The sequence below is a fragment of the Zea mays genome, chromosome 10 (genome assembly GCF_902167145.1).
Source record: "Zea mays cultivar B73 chromosome 10, Zm-B73-REFERENCE-NAM-5.0, whole genome shotgun sequence".
Taxonomy (NCBI): Eukaryota; Viridiplantae; Streptophyta; class Magnoliopsida; order Poales; family Poaceae; genus Zea; species Zea mays.
Genome location: NC_050105.1, coordinates 137937418 through 137955076, shown reverse-complemented (window position 1 = coordinate 137955076; position 17659 = coordinate 137937418). Strand labels below are relative to the sequence as shown.

The window sequence follows — 17659 nt, the reverse complement described above, 5'->3', positions numbered from 1 at the left end:
TTTTTCTACAAAAATTCCTTATCGCCAGTGGCCATACCTCACAATGTAAGACTTGAACAGCTAAGTCAGTCAAGGCCGTCACTAGTTCTTATTATGAGACAAAAGTAGCGTAGTGCTGTAAACACTTGTTTTTTTTTGTGTGGTTGAGAGGAGAGAGTCACATTATACTATTTTTCAGTACGTTCTAAGGTCTCTTTATGACATCTCATTTATTTATCTGTACGTTATTATCTGCTGCACATGTCCGAAACAACGTGAACTTGTTCAGTATATAATTGTATTAAAAATATATAATTAAAACATGACAAAATGCATAATAACTCACGAAATTATATCACATTATCATAGCAAAGGTCAACATTTATGATAGCTAGACTCTTTTTCTTATGACCCCAGAAGGAATGCGAATGTGTGTATCAGTGTATGTATACGTGTACCTTGGCAGCCACGCAACGCAATCGGCCGGGGTCGAACCATGTTGCTATATACAACGAGAAGAAGAAGAAAAAGAATTCTGCCATGAACTTCTCCTTTCGTGCCGCGCAAGTAGCCGAGGCGTACCCGCAGTATATGCTATGCGAGAAGGTCGATTACTCGGTTAGTCAATTGGAGTCTTGTCAAACAAATTGTACTTTCGTTGGCTAATGCGAATGTGTCGTAGCTTCCCTGTTGGTCGATCGTGGGGGTGTCAGTGTCATGCAGCTGCAGCATTATTGGCGTTACTGCGATCTTATACGTGTACTATAATATACATGCTGCTTGTTGACGCAACGAACGCACACAGACTAGCTAGAGTCAGTCAATATATGCACTTATTCCTTGTCTTTTTTGTTTGCAAGGTTGTTCGTCAGCTGGCGAAGCAAGGAATTACGTTGCCACCCCACACAAGAACAAATAAAAGGAGCCAGACCCTCTTTTATATAGCTTCGTTCAGTCTGTTGGTCGTCTAACTAGCAGGGTGGTACTTTATACGAGTGTTGTGTTGTGTGCGGCATCGTGTCGTATTAGTTTTGTATTGTATTTGGCTTCGTGTCGTGTTAGGTTTGAATGGTTTCTCACTGACCACATGTGAACTAACGACCCCACTAAGGCCTTGTTCGGTTATTTCTAATACACATGTATTGGATGGGATTGGAAAAAATTAAGAAGAAGTTTGACTTGTTTGGGATTCAAACCCATCTCATCCCACTCAATCCACGTGGATTGAGAGCTAACCGAACAAGCCCTAATAGAGGTTCGAATGGTTTTCACATGGTCTATCCGTAGGGTAACGATCCACTGAGCGAGGGAAGAAACATTTGTGTGCGACGCAGCGTTAAAACTGGAACTTCATAGTAGATAGAGATATAGAATCGAATTTACGTTCTTTGCAAATAATGGCCAGGAACACTCGTGTGCCCAAACGGTCAATCGAACTACCATAAAACTCAAGCTCATTGCAACATCACGTCAAACGGATCACGGCCGAGGGAAACGACAAAGCCAGGCGATTTAGTTTCCGCTGGGCCCCAGACCAGGAATAACGATTCATTTATTTTTTATGTAGAACAAATTAGCTGGCTCAAAATTTTGTACCGGTAAAAAATTGCAGAAGTATACTTCTCGCTTCTCGGTCAAGTGAAACAGCGAGAGGCATCATCCCTGTCTCCATGGTTTTTAGAAAGACACACAACCTTTTTATACAAATATGATCTAGGGTGAAGGTAAAACATACCCCTATATGGTTATTATATGGATGACACTTTCTTTGTGTGACTACAGACCTCTCTTTTGGTGTAAATATTCTATGAACATGTTTAGCGTGATTTTCCTAATGACCTAGCTCTTAGTATAATCTGTTTAGTCTTAGGCTTCAACTATGCGATTGTTAGAATTGCAATAGACTAAGGTTTGTTGTTTCAGTTTTTATAAGCCCAAAGTTTAGCTCTCCCCATTAGGACCATTCGGTCCATTTAAGCGAGGGCCCAATGAATCGCAGCCCATTCAGAAAATTGCTTCTGTACAGTTTGTCTTTCCTCGTGCACAGCACAGCTCGTGGATCGGTGCATCGCAGCACAGGACAGACAATCGAATCTGAAATATGAATCGGAGCATGCACAAATGAAATAGCACATCAGTACAGGGAATCCAACTGAAACAAACTAACCAACCGTTGCCCAAGCCCAACTATCCGCTGTTTTTTTGCTCGGATATAGTCTGAGTTGCAAAAATTTGTCCGAGCCAAGATACCCAGAAACAAAGAGAGACAACAATACTCATGTCTTATCATTTACATCTTAAGGTGTCGTTTGGTTCACATATTGATAACGTAATGAGTAACCCATAACGTTAAATCATATTTGTTTAAGTCTAATCATAATTGATACCACACTACAAATGGATATCGTCTTATTCAAATTTGTTACCGCCGGTATTCAAGTGTGAATCGTTACCATTACCATTTACGTTACATTTCGTGAACCAAACGGCAGATCCGGAACCCAGCATGACAATTCTAACCAGATATGATATGTTTTCCATCAGGACTGACTGAACGATGCCTCCAGTGTTGAATTGGTTCCAGAATTCTGGATTGGAGGAAGAAGATGTTACAGAATTCTGATAAACAAAATGACCATGCCCAAGGTAGTTTGTTCTCTAATTTTACATGGATGTCTGGAATCCACCATCCCATGAGTAATAGAAAACTAGTAGGTAACGGGGGTTTTACTGTTTCAGTTGCAGCAATAATACAAGTGATTCCAAGAGTTTTAACAAGGAACAAGTAATAAGAGGGGAAAATCCAAAATAGCTTTGCTCGGTTAAAACTGCAGTTGGTTTAGTTTGGCATAAACAGGTAGTGAAGCAGAATCTGAAGTTTAACTCGTGCCACGTAAGTGTGTACAGCACCATTAGTTTTACCTGTAATTTTTCAGCCCGTCGATCCTATAAGAGAACAGTATGGTCAAGTGAACCAGAGAGAAAATTTTCTTTCTCAGAGCAAAATGGTATGCAGACAGCCCTGGACAAAACAAAGCATTAAATTGAGTGGATAGACTCAGATTAGTCGGCATCAGGATGGATAGATTCAGGTTAGTCGCTGCAAGCGAATCCGCAATAAGGTGTTGTTTGATTCAGACCTTGTTAAGGGAATGGTAATGGTTACTAGTTATAATTGGATTCGATAGTATTACTAGAAAGAGCTCAACCAAACAAAAGTATCGGTATCCATTACCTCATGTAATATATTTACGTTATATTTCGGTGAGCCAAACACCACCTAAATTGCTTCACTGGGCTGAAGGAGGAGCGGCAGGAAGAGAGCGGAGGGACCAGCAGACATCTGCTTGGCTGCACTACCATACAACTCTTGAGGGCTATTTGGTTTGGATCCAAACCTGTGAGTCTCACCTCACCATGGCTACCATTTTGATTGTTGCCAAAATTGGTGTGCGCTGTAGTAGTGTCTGTCCACCAGTTCATTTCCAAAATAGTGGATGAGGTGCAAATGGCCATGAAACTGGTGCAGTGGTGCCACCAAATTGGTTGCATTAAGGTCCTCTTTGGAACCTCTAAAATTAATAGTTAGCTACTAAAAATTAGTTGTTAGGTTCCAAATACCATCGGCTAATATCATAATTAATTGTTAGCTACCTCACAGCTAACAATTAGTTTATTAGTTGATTCAATCCAGCTAATAATTTATTAGCTAATTAATTATTAGCTCTAGAGGTTTTAAACAGAACCTTCATGCTGAGTTTTTGTATTAGGTAGCTTCACTGAATCACATATTCACAGTTCCCATTCGCACTGTTGCCTTCCCAACTATAAAATCTACATAAAGAAAGGGGTGCCCCTTGCTATATTATAGACTTCTAGTAAGAGACAATAAATGGAAATTGAGTCCACATGTCAAAATCACAAATGCAGCAAGTTTTGGCATCACTACTGCAGTCCAAACACGCCACTATTTTGTCCAAATTTAGTGAATAGTTTGCAGGGTTGACCAAACCGGTTCCCTTCCAAAAACCGGTAGGGACCAATCGGATCGCGATAAATCGGTAGAAATTCACATCCAAACCAATTTTTAAATTGAAACGGCTCGAAACCGATTAATTGGTCGATAAGACCGATAAATTTGTCATTGAATCGATCGGTATAAACCGACCAAATTCACATCCAAACCAATTTTTAAATTAAAACGGCATAAAAATTGTTAATCGGTCGATAAGACCGATAAGTTGGTCATTGAATTGATAAATAGTTATCATGTGTGAAGAAACCAAACTACTTGTCATTTGGCAAATAAAGTACATTGAGGTCACAAATTTAAACAAAAGATGGCCTGCATGTTATCACAAGTTAAAAGATTAGAAGTTGGAAGAAAATCCTCAAAACCTAACTACTAGAGGCCACCGATTTATCTCTACCTTGGACCGATTAATCGGCTAGCAGGGGCGGCTAATCAATAAAATTGACCAATTTTTATTTTTTCGAAACTTGTTTGATTTTTAGTTTGAAATCTCTAGCGTGTTTTCAAAATTAGTCTCAGTGGAAAGTCTAAAAACAATCCATAGTATTTATAGGAAAATTGATATAAAATTTATAAAATATCCTAAATTCAAATGGATAAACCAGTGATACGGTCAAACCTGTCGGAACGGATTACGGATTAATAGGCCGGTTAGCCGGATTTATGGAAGGGTTTGGTGACCTTGACACGCAAGTAGCGGAGAACTAGTACTATACTTCTGTCAACAAAGAACTGAACTAAACTTAGTATTTTCCACTGGCATCGGCAGGGACTTCCGTAGAGCAATTAAAGTAGTTTTGCGATGTGACAGTGGCAGAAAAAAAAACAAGCACTATTCTACGGAGATTTTTGCAGCTTGGTATTGTTCGTCAGATTTCTCGGTTATCCTCTTAGCCTTGGCACGGTCGTCGAGGTAGTGCTGATACACGTAGGACAGGAGCCCCCACACTGCTATGAGCATGGCCATGAGCTTCACCCCGTCCATCCGGTCGCCGAGGAAGATCACGGCGAGGACCGGCGACAGCGGCGTGCCCACCGTGCTGATCACGTTGGTGAACAATGATGACACCGCCGCGACCAGCCCCATGAGGCCCATCGTGCACAGCTGCCACGAGACGGCCGTCGACGCCAGCGTCATCGCGTACGCCACCTCCCCCTTCTTGTACGCCTCCATCTCCCCGGCGATGGTGCGCCACTCCCCGGAGGCGAAGAGCCCGGCCACAGACACGCACGCCGCCGCGGTGTTGCTCCAGAACTGCATCTCCAGCACGGTGTGGAGCGCGTCGCTCTTCAGCACCTCGTCGAAGGTCAGCTGCGTCAGGGACAGGATCAGGGAGAAGAGCGCCGACGCCGACAGCGTGAGCGCGAACCCCGCCGGGAACTTCCCCTTCGGGATGCTGCTTCCGGTCTCGTCCGAGCCGTGGTTCACGCCGACGAGCGCGGCTGAGAACGTCAGCAGCACGACGGAGTTGAGGACGAGCGCCCGGAACTTCTCCTTGTTCAGGAAGTAGGCGAAGACGGCGTTGAACGAGACCTGGCTCGCGCAGATGATGGAATATGTTGACATGGGCAGGTACAGGAGGCCGTACGAGTACATGAGGTTGTCGGCGGCGAGGAGGACGCCCAGGCCGGCGTAGATGGCGGCGAGCTTGACGAGTGGCGGCCGGCTAGCCGCCACGGCGGAGGAGGACGTCGGCCTGACCCGGAACCGGAAGTAGAGGAGCAGCGGGATGGCGAGCGGTGTGCCGCAGGACTGCACCACCGTCTGCATCCACAGGCTGTTGCCACCCTGGTCGTAGTAGATCCTGCCGAGGAGCGTGGCCACGCTCTGTCCGCCGAGGATGAACACGACGTTGATAAGGACCACCGCCCACCACGCGAGCCGTTTCGACAGCGGCGGCCGCGGCGCCTCCGTTGCAGGGCCAGGGCATGCTCCACCGCTCTCTGCTCTCTGTCCATGATCGTCTCCGGCTTCTTGGCATCGGATCCCTGCATGCCCGCTCCATAATTTCAGCTGTTTGACATGACACTGCTGTCTCGCTAATTCATTGCAGTATCTGGTAATACTAAAAAACAGACCTGCGATTTGCAGCTGAATCTCACCAGCGTCACCCATCTTGGATTGCAATTGCAACCAAGATGTGTATGCTGCAAATACTGAAACTACAAAAGGACAGGCAACCGTCGCCGTCCTGCCTATAAACGAACTGATCTTACGTGCCTACTGGTTCTTCTCCCGTGTGAATTCCTCGATAAATGGATCGGCAAGAACTCGATATTTAGAATAGACAGCACGTGGCGCAAGAGTCAAAATTTGCTGTCGACATTTCCATCACTCATTCATGAGCTGCGAGACTAGATGACAGATACTCCGTATTTCATTTCACATGGTTCAGTGTCCTCTAGCTCACAAAAGAAAGTAAAATTCAACGATGTCTGCAAAAGATTCCGAAGGAGAAGGGAGAATGACGTCGATCGCATGCGAATATCCAGACGGAAGCAAACTTATCAGTGCGGCCTGTCGACTGTGTGGCTTTCCAATTATTGAGCTGCAACTGCAACTAGATAAGGTGGGAGTACGTGTCCCTTGTGCGTTAGTTTCGTATCGTAACTCCTTCGTTTTAACTTCGTTTTAATTCTAAATTGACTCGTTCCAGTTACATTAGTTTCGTATAAGTATTTATTATGCAGTAACAATATTAATTAATTAATTGGCAAAGGTTGTGTGGTTATTTCTTTCTCACCAGCACGATCAAAGCATATAAAAAAGAAAACAGATAATTAGTAGATGGACATGTGACTAAATCCGAAGCAGACTACAGAACCGCTTCTCTAGCCAGCTGCAGAATTTTTTTCTAAACCTTGCTAGTGAAGAGGCGATAATGTGGACAGGGAAAGTTCCGTTTTTTTTCTTTTAGAATGCGCATGGGAGGATGGTAAAGTCTAAAAATACTTCAGAACTGGTAGTGATAAAGTATTATTGTCGGTTATTGGCTCTACCGACAATAATAGCACAACCGGTGGACTATCAATATCTTAGACTAGCAATGACAGACATAGTGCTATCGCTGGCGGTTCAAGTTACAAAACAACAGCGATAATTCACATATTATTGTTGGTTTGTGGCTTCAATCAATAGTGATAACTATTTTGCATTTAAAAAAGTATATGTTATTTTTCATGTGAGATTAGATGAAAATAAATTTTATATAAAAATTATTGAGTTAAAGATATCTAAAATTCTATAGTCGATAACTTCTAAATTTGAAATGGTTTACGAGTCTAAATACTTAATATGATTGCTTGGACCAGACTTAACATGATTAGCAACATGGAATGGAGACAATGTCAACATCAAAGTTGTACTACTCAACAAGATCTACAACTTTGTTGTTAATAACCTTTTCATTCAAGATTGTTTTGAATATCAAATATACAATGATTAGAAAATATGTAGTTAACAAAATAGCCTCAATTGCAGTCGTATGTGTCGCGTAGACCAGTTGGTATGTGCACGCGAAGAAACGTGAACATTGAGATCACAAGTTTGAATCCAAAAAAACATATTGTCGTTGGTATGCGACACAAAGGTTGCACATTTGTAATGTATAATGTTTTTATGCACTTTATGATTTTGTATCGCTCATGACGGTAGACTTGCAGAGACTTACCGTTAGTTATTAAAGATGTAACCTATAAACGGTCACTAAAGACGTTTAGCGATTTATAAAAATAGTTATTGTAAGTGTCATTGCTAAAAAAATTAGCGATCGACGTCTTTTTAATAAAAGGGCACGGATTCAAACACATCGAGCTGATGAGTTCCACACTTCATACACCCTGTTTTTGTAAGAAAATAGATTCGACTTCCGGTCATGAAAATACTCGGTGGCTGACAAATATCTGGTTAAAATTTTAAAACATTGACAGTTTATTTAGGAACTCAGTTTGGTATGATAACCACCACTAACACACTGAAGAACAAAATTTTAAAAAAGGGACAACAGATCGATAAGGGAGTATACCAATAATAATGAATTGCAACGTCAACAAAAGAGCTATACAAAATTTCACCTCTAAATATACATATTCTGGTTGATTGGTTACGTGAGCGAGCGGAGTCTGGCTTGGGCAAGCATGGCCGGTGGAAAATGGTATTTACTGGAGTATCCACGCATGCAGCTAGAAGATATATGTTTTTGTCCTAAGCTGTATCTGTGGGTGCAGACTCAGTCTCGCTTTACGCAGTTAATCAAACAATGGGTATCTCTTGGTCAACGCACACGCTCTGGATGGACGTGCTTAGGATACCAATCAGACATATTATGTTTATTCCATGTCCCACACCATTACAAATATGCCGCATATGCAGTAAAAAAACCAAGACCTATAATTACTAGTCAAACTTAGGACCTGAATGGTACGACTCACACCACCTAACAAACACAGCTGAAAGCACTTTCACAAACATACTTAAATTAACATAAGTAATAAACACTTATCATCTCGCAAGAAACAAACTAAACCGATAAAGAGCAATCTATCACAAGAAAATTGTAGACACTAGGAATCCCCCTATGCACTTCCAGCTTTCTTAGCATCGAGATAGTTTTGACAGAGATACGAGCCAAAACCCCATATCGATATCAGCATAGCTATGACCTTGACTCCATTCATCTTGTCATGAAAGGCCATCACACCAAAAAGAGGGACAATTGGTAGAGCAAACGTGCTGACCACATTCGAGAACAACGCCGATACCTCAAAAACCAAGCCCACAACTCCGACAGAAGCGAGCTGCCAAGACACGGATGCCCACACCAGTGTCATCATGTAGGAGAACTGTCCTGACTGGAAACCATCCATCTCCTCCTTTAAATCCTTCCATTCTCCACTCGCAAATAGCCCAACGAGAGAAGCAAAAGTTGCCACAAGTGCGGTATATATCTGCATGTTCAGAACTCCTGAGAAGGTATGTTCCTTTATCACATTCTCGAACGCAAGTTGCATGAGGGAAAGGATGAGTGAGTAGGTGCCTGATGCCCCCAGTGTCAACAGGAAACCCAGCACATACTTCCCTCCTGAGACACCGGTAGGTCCATGAGATTCATGGTTGACTCCAAGGAGTAGAGCAGCCAAGGTAAGCAGCACCACGGAGTTCATGATCAAACCGGTGAGCTTCTGAGAGTTGAGGACGTATGAGAAGAAGACGTTGAAGGCCAACTGACTAGCGCAGATGAGTGTAAAGGTTGAGACTGGAAGAAACATCAGCCCATGGGAGTACATCGTGTTGTCCGCTGTTATGATAAGCCCCAAGACAATGTATACAGTGGCAATCTTTCCGACCGGAGTTTCGCTGGAAGGCGACTTTGAAGGGAAAAAGAACAGGCCGAAGAACAGTATAGGGAAGCCAGCAGTCTGCACGAATGTCGAAAGCCACTTGCTGTTGCCACCTTGACTGTAGTAGTATTGCCCTAACAATGTTGCCGATGTCTGACCAACAATGAGGAACAAAGCATCCACTGCCACCACAAACCATTTCCAGTTTTTAGCTTTAGAGCTTCCCGATGGCCCTTCTTGTTGAGTTGCTGGAGCTTCGGTTTTCGCTGGTCCTGCGGTTCATAATGGATACAGTAGAAGCTAGTAATGGTTAAGGGAGACCAAGTGAACGGACAAAAAATTCTCTTTTTCAGGGCTTTGCATTTAATTAACTCGAGTAACAACATCCTGTTCATTTCAGCAAAGCACAAATAGGTGAACATTGTACACATTAGGCTAATATAGGGCACAAAAATAAAGATAAAGTGGTTAATTCACATGTGTCCTCAAGTTTCCAGAGTCCCTCACCCTCATACGACTAACATGCTTGGGGTCCTAATATGATATGAACTAGCGAAAATACTATGTATATCACTGCACAATTTTGCTCATATTATCTTATTTGTCAACGCAAACATCACAATTCCTTATATGCCACTCCAATGCAATTTATTACTTTTTAATGTGGCATTGAAGGTTAAGAAAAATCGATCGCATGTCCTAATCTCGTCTATATATGCCACTGACAATGATATGGAAGAATAATAAGAAATTGCATAGGAGGGATGCCCCTATGAATACTATCCTAAGGCTCATGCTACTAAGTACTAACACACATCCTTTGTATAGTTTTGGAGGAAGAGTACTAACACACATCCTTTGTATAGCATTTGCATTCTTCTGTGAAAATATAGCATAATAAGGGCTAGTTTGGGAACCACATTTTCCCACGGGATTTTCATTTTCTTAAAGGAAATTAGTTCATTTTCTCTTAGAAAAATAAAAATCCCTTAGAAAAACGTAGTTCCCAAACTAGCCCTAAATAAACTACCTTTACATGGGAAAAATAAGAAAGCTGTGCTGGTTTTATAGTTCCATATCTCGTGTCTACACCGCCGTCGAGGCTCTACAGATTTTTGCTCAACATTGATTGAGGTTTACAAATCGAATTGCTCCGTAGTTTTGTCTATGGATTGTGTGTCTTTTTCTGGTTATCAAACAGTGGTCTTCTATGGTGTGTTTCGGGAGGTTTGTCCCTTTATATGTGGCTAGTCGTGTGACTACTACATGTAAAAACTTTCAGTGTGTTAACTAATCCTCCAAATAAAGAGAAGCTGGACTGATATCCATTATCTAAAAAAAAGTTACTTTTCTACGTATGATTGACGGGAGAGCACTAAATCAATCTCGTGTATATTAAAACTGACCTGGGATTTGTATCTGAACCTCGGCGGCGGTGTTCCCGTTGGTGCCTCCGCTGTCGTTGTTGCCAGTGTTGTTGTCGGCCATCCTCACCGAGACACTTAATAACCTTTCACTTCCAGCGAGATCGTCCAAGACAGGAGAAGACGAGAGGAGTGCTGAAAGCTAGCTGAGAGAGGCAGAAAAATCGCGACGCCACCACGCGCTACGCTCTGGTGAGAAGAGATAGAACAGGGGTAGCTAGCTCTAGCATGCGTCGATCGATCGATCGTCGTAGAGCGAGGGATCAGATAGCGAGGTCTCGTGATCTAATAATAGAAACCTTCCTGGACGGCGACGACGACGACCCCGGCTGGCCAGGCTGTTCCAATTAAGAGAAAGCAGTCTGGTGGTCAGTGGTCACTGGCGAGTGGAAGGGGTGTAGAATCCAGCGCGCGCGGATGGCTGCGCTTGACAGTAGGAGCTCCCTGCTAGCGTCTGTTGCTTCTCTCGCCGCTTTCCTCTCGTCCCCAGTCTCCTCGTTGCCGCCGAGTGGCCGGTGTCCGGTCCAGCGGTCCTCTCTTTCGATTCGCGCGGGGTCGGTCGCCCAAGCCATGCACGGTTTTGCATGCGGATTTTCCCCTCCATGTCCACGCATTTTCTCTCGCGGTGGTATGGTAGCGTACCCGCTAGCTCTATGGCCACTCGCCCACTCGAGAGGCACGAGTTAACCAAGGGACGCCCCACGCTGAGATCTTCCCACTCGGGAGCCATGCATGCATGCGACGAGCACATACTGTCCGGGAACGCAAATCGTATTATATATGGGTAATATTTTCAGGCACATATACACAAACTCAACTCAAACTTGCGTACGAGAAGGAGAACGTGGAATGTAATGCATTTTTCTTTAAAAAGACTAGCTAGAGCCAAAGATTGTTAAAACGAAATGTTCAGATTAAGTTTATGCATATATACACGAAGTATAGGTGGCCTATAGGCCTCGTCAGGCCAGCACAGGTCGAGCACGTCGTGGGCCAGATCAATTTAGTCGGGCGGAGGCACGACATGAATAAATGGTGGGCTGTGTCGTGCTCGCTCGTGGACAAGGGCGGACCCGGCCCAAATATTGAGTGGGAGCCTAAATGAAGTGTTGTTAGCAGATAAATCATTGTAATTACATTAAATAAGGTAAATAGTCCACTAAACCAAGGAAATCTAGATTAGAGTGTTATACGTCCGTGGACCAAAATCTAAGCTCAACTATGATCCGACTAGTTTTAAACAGGGCATGTCGGGTCATCGTACCATATGTCATGCTAACGTGCCAGGAGTCTCAGGGTCTGCCATGTAACCGCGCTAAAAAATAACTTTTTCTCTACTTTTTACATGTCATTTTTCTCTTTCTTTAGCAGAGCTAAGAAATAACTCGAAAATAGAGGTTAGGTTGGTCATTTGTGTATATATATATATATATAGTCGACTAGATTAGAGTGAGAAAGGTCATACCACAAATATATCGTGTGTCGGATCGTGCTCAGTCTAATGAACTATTTGTGTCTGGCATCGAACTGAATGAGCTAACAGTAAATGAATCGTGCACGTGTCGACCAATGGCCTCTTCCGCAAGCCTAAGCACGGGCTATCACGAGCCTCGGGTTGACCAAAACAAGATTACTGTTGTATTGTGTCTGTATGGAGCCAAAATAACCATATATTGTGCCAGTGCATAATCCGGTCCATCCGATTAGCTATGTTGAATAACTACGTTACCACGGATCACCAGATCCGCTCCCTTTTCTCTGATCAGCAGATTAGGAGCGAGAAGTTGTAGAAGACATGTCTCACTTCCCAGAAGCATGACAGAGACCACACGAGACACATGATGTAGTATTGGATCTCTGACCTCTTTCTCTTCTCTATTCTATATGAGTGGGTACATGTTATATATATATATATATATATATATATATATATATATATATATATATATATATATATATATATATATAGGGCGTTGGTAATTGAAGCCCTGGGCTTCGTATAGGTGCGCGGAGCCCCAGCCAGACGAGCCGAACGTGGTCGAACCGAATGGATCGATCCAGGCGGTCCGTTTTAATGCACTACAGTTATGCAAGTATAATAGGTTGTATAAATATGCGTAAACCAACGTGGGCCACGTGTTCGTATGTGGATCGGTGACGTGTAACCCGTAAAAGGGGGAAGCGCATTTAAACAGACAGTTACGACACCGTAAATGTATTCATAACATGGCATAGATGACTGTTACTCCCCCGATCAGAGCGCCCACGATCAGCGCGGCCACGATCCTAAAATTAAGCGGGTAATGGATATGCGCCGTGAAATATGCGTCCACGATATTGGATATACGCTCGGTACAGGGAAAAAAATCATAATCTTCCAGAAAAGTGGAGAGTACGCATCATTTGATAGTCCGCTGCTGGGTGAAGGGCGATTTTGATCTGGAAGATGGCGGCGCCATGGGGAAACAAGACCATAAGTGAGTATGCGACGCCGACGTCTGTTCATAAACAAAATCAATGCTTGGATATCGTAACAATGGTGCAGGAAGAAGAACAAGGAGGGTACCAGTTAGCGTCAGATGCAATTACGCATACAGAATCAGCTACTGCTGTAGACGCAATTACTCCACCAGCAGCTTTGAGGGCCCCAGGGGTTGATGAACAGACCATGTTTGAGGCATCAAGGATGACAGTAACTCAAGGAGGACAGCACCTTAATACTATGCGTACTATTGGTGATCATGAACAGGACACACCAGTGATTCTTCAGAGACATGTAAGTAATATTGAACTGATTTGAATTTTCAGTATTGTACGTTGAATTGTATACAGTATAAGGCAGCTAGAGATGGTGTGACATTCAGTATTTATATTGTGCATACACTGTGAAACTTTTGGCTGAAAATTGTTATGATCTACATACAACATAAAAATATGTAGGGTACCATAGATGATACAATTTATATTTTTTGCACAGGAAGTTACAATTGATCCGAGATTAGTACCTAAAGTTGGTATGACATTCAGTGGGGTGGATGAAGCATATAAATTTTATAGTAGGTATGCATATGAAGTTGGATTTCCATTGAAAAAGTATAGGGAACGGAAAAATTGTAAGTGGTTGAATTGCTCGATGGAAGGCAAAAGATCAGTAAGGGGAATATCAAACCCAAAGGTACGTAGTACCAGTTCGAAACGGACACAATGCAAGGCCGGCATGAAACTTAAAAAAATTTATGATGATGCAAAAGAGACAGTTATATCAGTGCGTATTGATCTGTTGCACTTGGATCATAATCATGAATTTTTTAAAAAAGATACCGAAAAGAATCAATTACAATGCAACAAGACGCATGATCCTGAATACATGGAGTTCATAAGTTCAATGCAAGAGAGTCGAATTCCGCAACATTGTATTATGGATTATGTATCAGAAATGCACGGTGGTCCTGAGAGTGTGCCTGTAACAGCACAGGACATGTATAACCTGTAAGTTTATGATATGTTCCGAGTGATATACATAATTGATATATGCTGATTGTTGTTTCTGCCTAATGCTAAATTTTCACAATAATTTCAGGAAAAAGGCAAAGCAACGAGAAAGAAATGCAAATGATGTGGCAAAGCTACTATCCTTTTTTGCATCCTGCAAAAAGGATAATCCACAATTTTTCTCTGACTTCCAATTGGATAAAGAAGGCAAGATTTTAAGCATATTTTGGTCACATGCAAGCCAGCAAGGGGATTACATTGATTTTGGTGATGCGGTTACATTTGACACAACACATAAGACTAATCTGTATGAAAAACCACTAGGTATGTTTGTTGGTTCAAATCACCACCTACATTGCACCATATTTGCTTTCGCATTGTTGGGGGATGAAACTGTTGATACATTTGAATGGGTATTCAACGCCTTCAAAACATGCATGGGAACCGAAGGGCCACGAGTGATGCTGACAGGTACGACTGATAATAATGAATTAAATGTATATACATCAACTATGGCTTAAATTAGATATTATTTTCTTTATATAACATGGAATAAGATTCGTACAATTGTGTCATATATGTTTGCAGATCAAGATCCTGCAATGCCAGTAGCCCTCGAGAGGGTTTTCCCACACACAATACATCGTTTATGTCTATGGCATGTGCAAAATAGGTATATGCCTTTTCTAAACGAGTTGTATGCAAGATTTGAGGAAATGGACTTTAAGACACGGTTTCAATCTATAATACATCATCCTTTGACTGAGTTGGAGTTTGAGACTGCATGGTCAATGCTACTTGAAGATTTTGATCTGCACGATAACAGTACTCTGGATAATCTGTATGGAATACGTAAGGATTGGGTGCCTGCTTTTTTTAAAAATCATTATTGTGGTCTAATGTTGTCTACACAGCGTAGCGAAAGCATGAACAGGCTTGTCAAAAGTGCACATGTTGATGCAAATACTCCGCTTCATCAATTCGCCAAGCAAATGATGAAACTTCTACACAGTAGAAAGATGAAAGAGTCAAAAGAAGCAGTGGGAAGCATGGTGAGGATAAAATTGTTATGTCGTATATTGATACTTTAATATAAGTGTAAACTAATTTGCATTATATATGCCACAGGGTCAAAAGGAAACGAACACGCTATACATGTTTGAGATAAGGGTTGCAAGAGCATACACAAGGGCTGTGATGTGTAGATTCCAGGAATCTTTGAAATATGCAACCGCATTCAAGATAATGCACGACGAAGAAGGGGGTGCAAATGATTGGGTAGTGCAACATACAACTAGATCGAATAAAATTGTTTGGGGACAGCACCAATTCAAAGTCACAGCTGATGAAGATGCAGGAAAGTATACTTGTGAATGCAAACATTGGGAACATACAGGTATGGAGTACTAAAAAGTAAATATATACATTGAAAACATATGAACAAAATCTTAAGATCATTATTGTTTTATAGGGCTATTCTGTGTACATGTACTACGCGCGTTTATGCATCTTCAGATTGACCGGATACCGAAAGAATATATTTTACAAAGATACACCACCTCTGCAAGGCAAGATGTTCCGTTTTCAAGAGATGATAGGAATTTGAAGGGGAAGGATGGAGAAACTAAGTCATATAGACAGAAGATGTTGCTTAAAAAGGCAATGAAAGTAGTGCATCATGCTAGTTTATCCAAAGCAGGAAATGATAGAGCCCTAACAGTAATGGATGAGCTTCTCGAAGTACTTTCGCGTTTGGAAACAGATATAGACGTTGAGGAAACTTGTGGAACTAGTGGAGGAGATGGTATACAGGTATGTAATGTTTTAATATGTATGTTGTAACATATTATTAATCATATTATATTGATGAGGTGTGAAACAATAAAATCACAGGACGATGATGAAGCCAATAGAGACAACGAAAAGGATGATGAATTTGACGAAAGGAATAACAAGGTTTGGATCGTATTGTTGTTAATGTTTATTTGTAAATGATGTATAATGATCTTTCATCCAAATTTTCAGGAAATTCAAGACGTATCTATTATACTTGAACAAGGTGTGGCCAATGATCAAATACATATACCAGTACGTCCATTAGAAGAGGTAATGTCTTTAACAACTTTACTGATTTGCAGTTATACATATACATGATTTATACGTTTGAGTTATTGGGTTATGATTGAGCTTAACAAAATGTGTTGTCAATTACAGGTTAATTTGCATGATCACGCAATAATGAATGTTAGTGGTGTCAGTGAACAAAATGATAATGCCAGAAAGGTAATAATGGTATAAATACTGTATGTTGGACTACATAATATTATATGCTGAGAAGTATTTACTTTTGAATTGCAGAAACTGGAATTTGCAGTCGATGGGATAAGCTTGGCAAGACCAAATAACTCAAGACCCAAAGGAAGAACAATAAAGGGGAGTGAAGAAAGGGTTATTAAATTGGGAGCAAAAGGTACAAAGAAAATGACCAGGAAATGTCAGAAGTGTGGAATTGCTGATGGTCACAACAGTAGGACATGTTTGTCAATGGAGGAAAATAGACAAAGGTTGGCAAGCCTTGCTGGACGTAAGAGAGGACGACCTCCAGGATCTAGGAACAAGGGTGGCAGTAAAGCTCCTGATTGGAATGAGACAACAACATCTAAAAAACACGCAAATGAGTTCGATAGTAGTGAGTCAGACAGTGATTAGAATCTTGTATGAGATACGATTAATTTGTTTTTACAATAAACCTTGCTTGTTTGGCAACTGATTTATATAGAGGTGGATATTGAAATCTAATAAATGGTGCGTATATTGCTTAATAATGTTGCGTAACTGGAACTACAAAACATCGTATATAACTTGTGGGATGATCGTATAATTTGTAATCTATATACCAGTACTGTTGATAACGAAAGCAGTGAGTCAGGCGCGAGAGTAGTCTGTTGAATCTGATACGAATAATCTAAGATATAAAGTTGTTGAAATCTGATAAATAGAGCGTATATTGCTTACTAATGTTGCATAATTTGAAGTAGGAAACATCGTATATGGCCTGGATGATACTCGCATATAAACAGATGGTAATATTAAGGAATGAGGTATACATATAACATCTTCAGAACATTAAAACAGATCATATTTAAAGCACACAGAAGTGAAAACATCTGATGATCACATATTCGCGACATAACCATAAGTATCCAGCCAACTAAAGTTCACAGAAAGAACCTGGGTAACACCCCTAACACAAAGTAGCATGACATTTGTTCTGAAAACAGCACATATAAGGAAGCTTCCTACAATTGTTAACTGAACAAAATGGCCAAAATACCACAGTACGGTACATTGCCCACACCATTGCTTAGATCTGACATAGTTCACTAATTGC

At 41.5% G+C, this 17659-nt stretch overlaps 3 protein-coding genes across 3 annotated transcripts; 1 reads left to right on the top strand and 2 right to left on the bottom strand.

Annotated features, from left to right (window-relative positions):
- Nucleotides 1-4644: 4644 nt before the first annotated feature.
- LOC103641936 (probable purine permease 11) lies at nucleotides 4645-6472 on the bottom strand. The gene is made up of 2 exons (XM_008665237.4): nucleotides 6092-6472; nucleotides 4645-6001 (listed from the first exon to the last, which is right to left on the bottom strand). Exons 1-2 carry the CDS (start codon nucleotides 6126-6128, stop codon nucleotides 4845-4847), a joined length of 1194 nt encoding a protein of 397 aa, XP_008663459.1. The 5' UTR covers nucleotides 6129-6472; the 3' UTR covers nucleotides 4645-4844.
- A 1856-nt stretch (nucleotides 6473-8328) lies between these two features.
- On the bottom strand, nucleotides 8329-11011 carry LOC103641935 (probable purine permease 11). Its single transcript, XM_008665236.2, has 2 exons — nucleotides 10759-11011; nucleotides 8329-9624 (listed from the first exon to the last, which is right to left on the bottom strand). The coding sequence occupies exons 1-2, from the start codon at nucleotides 10838-10840 to the stop codon at nucleotides 8588-8590; spliced, it is 1119 nt and encodes a 372-aa protein (XP_008663458.1). The 5' UTR covers nucleotides 10841-11011; the 3' UTR covers nucleotides 8329-8587.
- A 4183-nt stretch (nucleotides 11012-15194) lies between these two features.
- Nucleotides 15195-16977, top strand: LOC103642869 (protein FAR1-RELATED SEQUENCE 5-like). The gene is made up of 7 exons (XM_020546004.2): nucleotides 15195-15320; nucleotides 15397-15664; nucleotides 15740-16080; nucleotides 16162-16224; nucleotides 16294-16374; nucleotides 16483-16551; nucleotides 16627-16977. The coding sequence occupies exons 1-7, from the start codon at nucleotides 15195-15197 to the stop codon at nucleotides 16975-16977; spliced, it is 1299 nt and encodes a 432-aa protein (XP_020401593.2).
- Nucleotides 16978-17659: the final 682 nt, after the last annotated feature.

What these genes read in the sequence shown, in the direction of transcription:
- LOC103641936 (XM_008665237.4), bottom strand. Translation starts at nt 6,128, where the DNA reads ATGGGTGACGCTGGTGAGATTCAGCTGCAAATCGCAG. An exon ending in GATTCAGCTGCAAATCGCAG is followed by an intron (nt 6,002 to 6,091) that starts GTCTGTTTTTTA and finishes GCGGGCATGCAG; the next exon opens with GGATCCGATGCCAAGAAGCC.
- LOC103642869 (XM_020546004.2), top strand. Translation starts at nt 15,195, where the DNA reads ATGAACAGGCTTGTCAAAAGTGCACATGTTGATGCAAATACTCCGCTT. An exon ending in TTGACGAAAGGAATAACAAG is followed by an intron (nt 16,225 to 16,293) that starts GTTTGGATCGTA and finishes CCAAATTTTCAG; the next exon opens with GAAATTCAAGACGTATCTAT. An exon ending in AAAATGATAATGCCAGAAAG is followed by an intron (nt 16,552 to 16,626) that starts GTAATAATGGTA and finishes TTTGAATTGCAG; the next exon opens with AAACTGGAATTTGCAGTCGA.
- LOC103641935 (XM_008665236.2), bottom strand. Translation starts at nt 10,840, where the DNA reads ATGGCCGACAACAACACTGGCAACAACGACAGCGGAGGCACCAACGGG. An exon ending in GGTTCAGATACAAATCCCAG is followed by an intron (nt 9,625 to 10,758) that starts GTCAGTTTTAAT and finishes TATGAACCGCAG; the next exon opens with GACCAGCGAAAACCGAAGCT.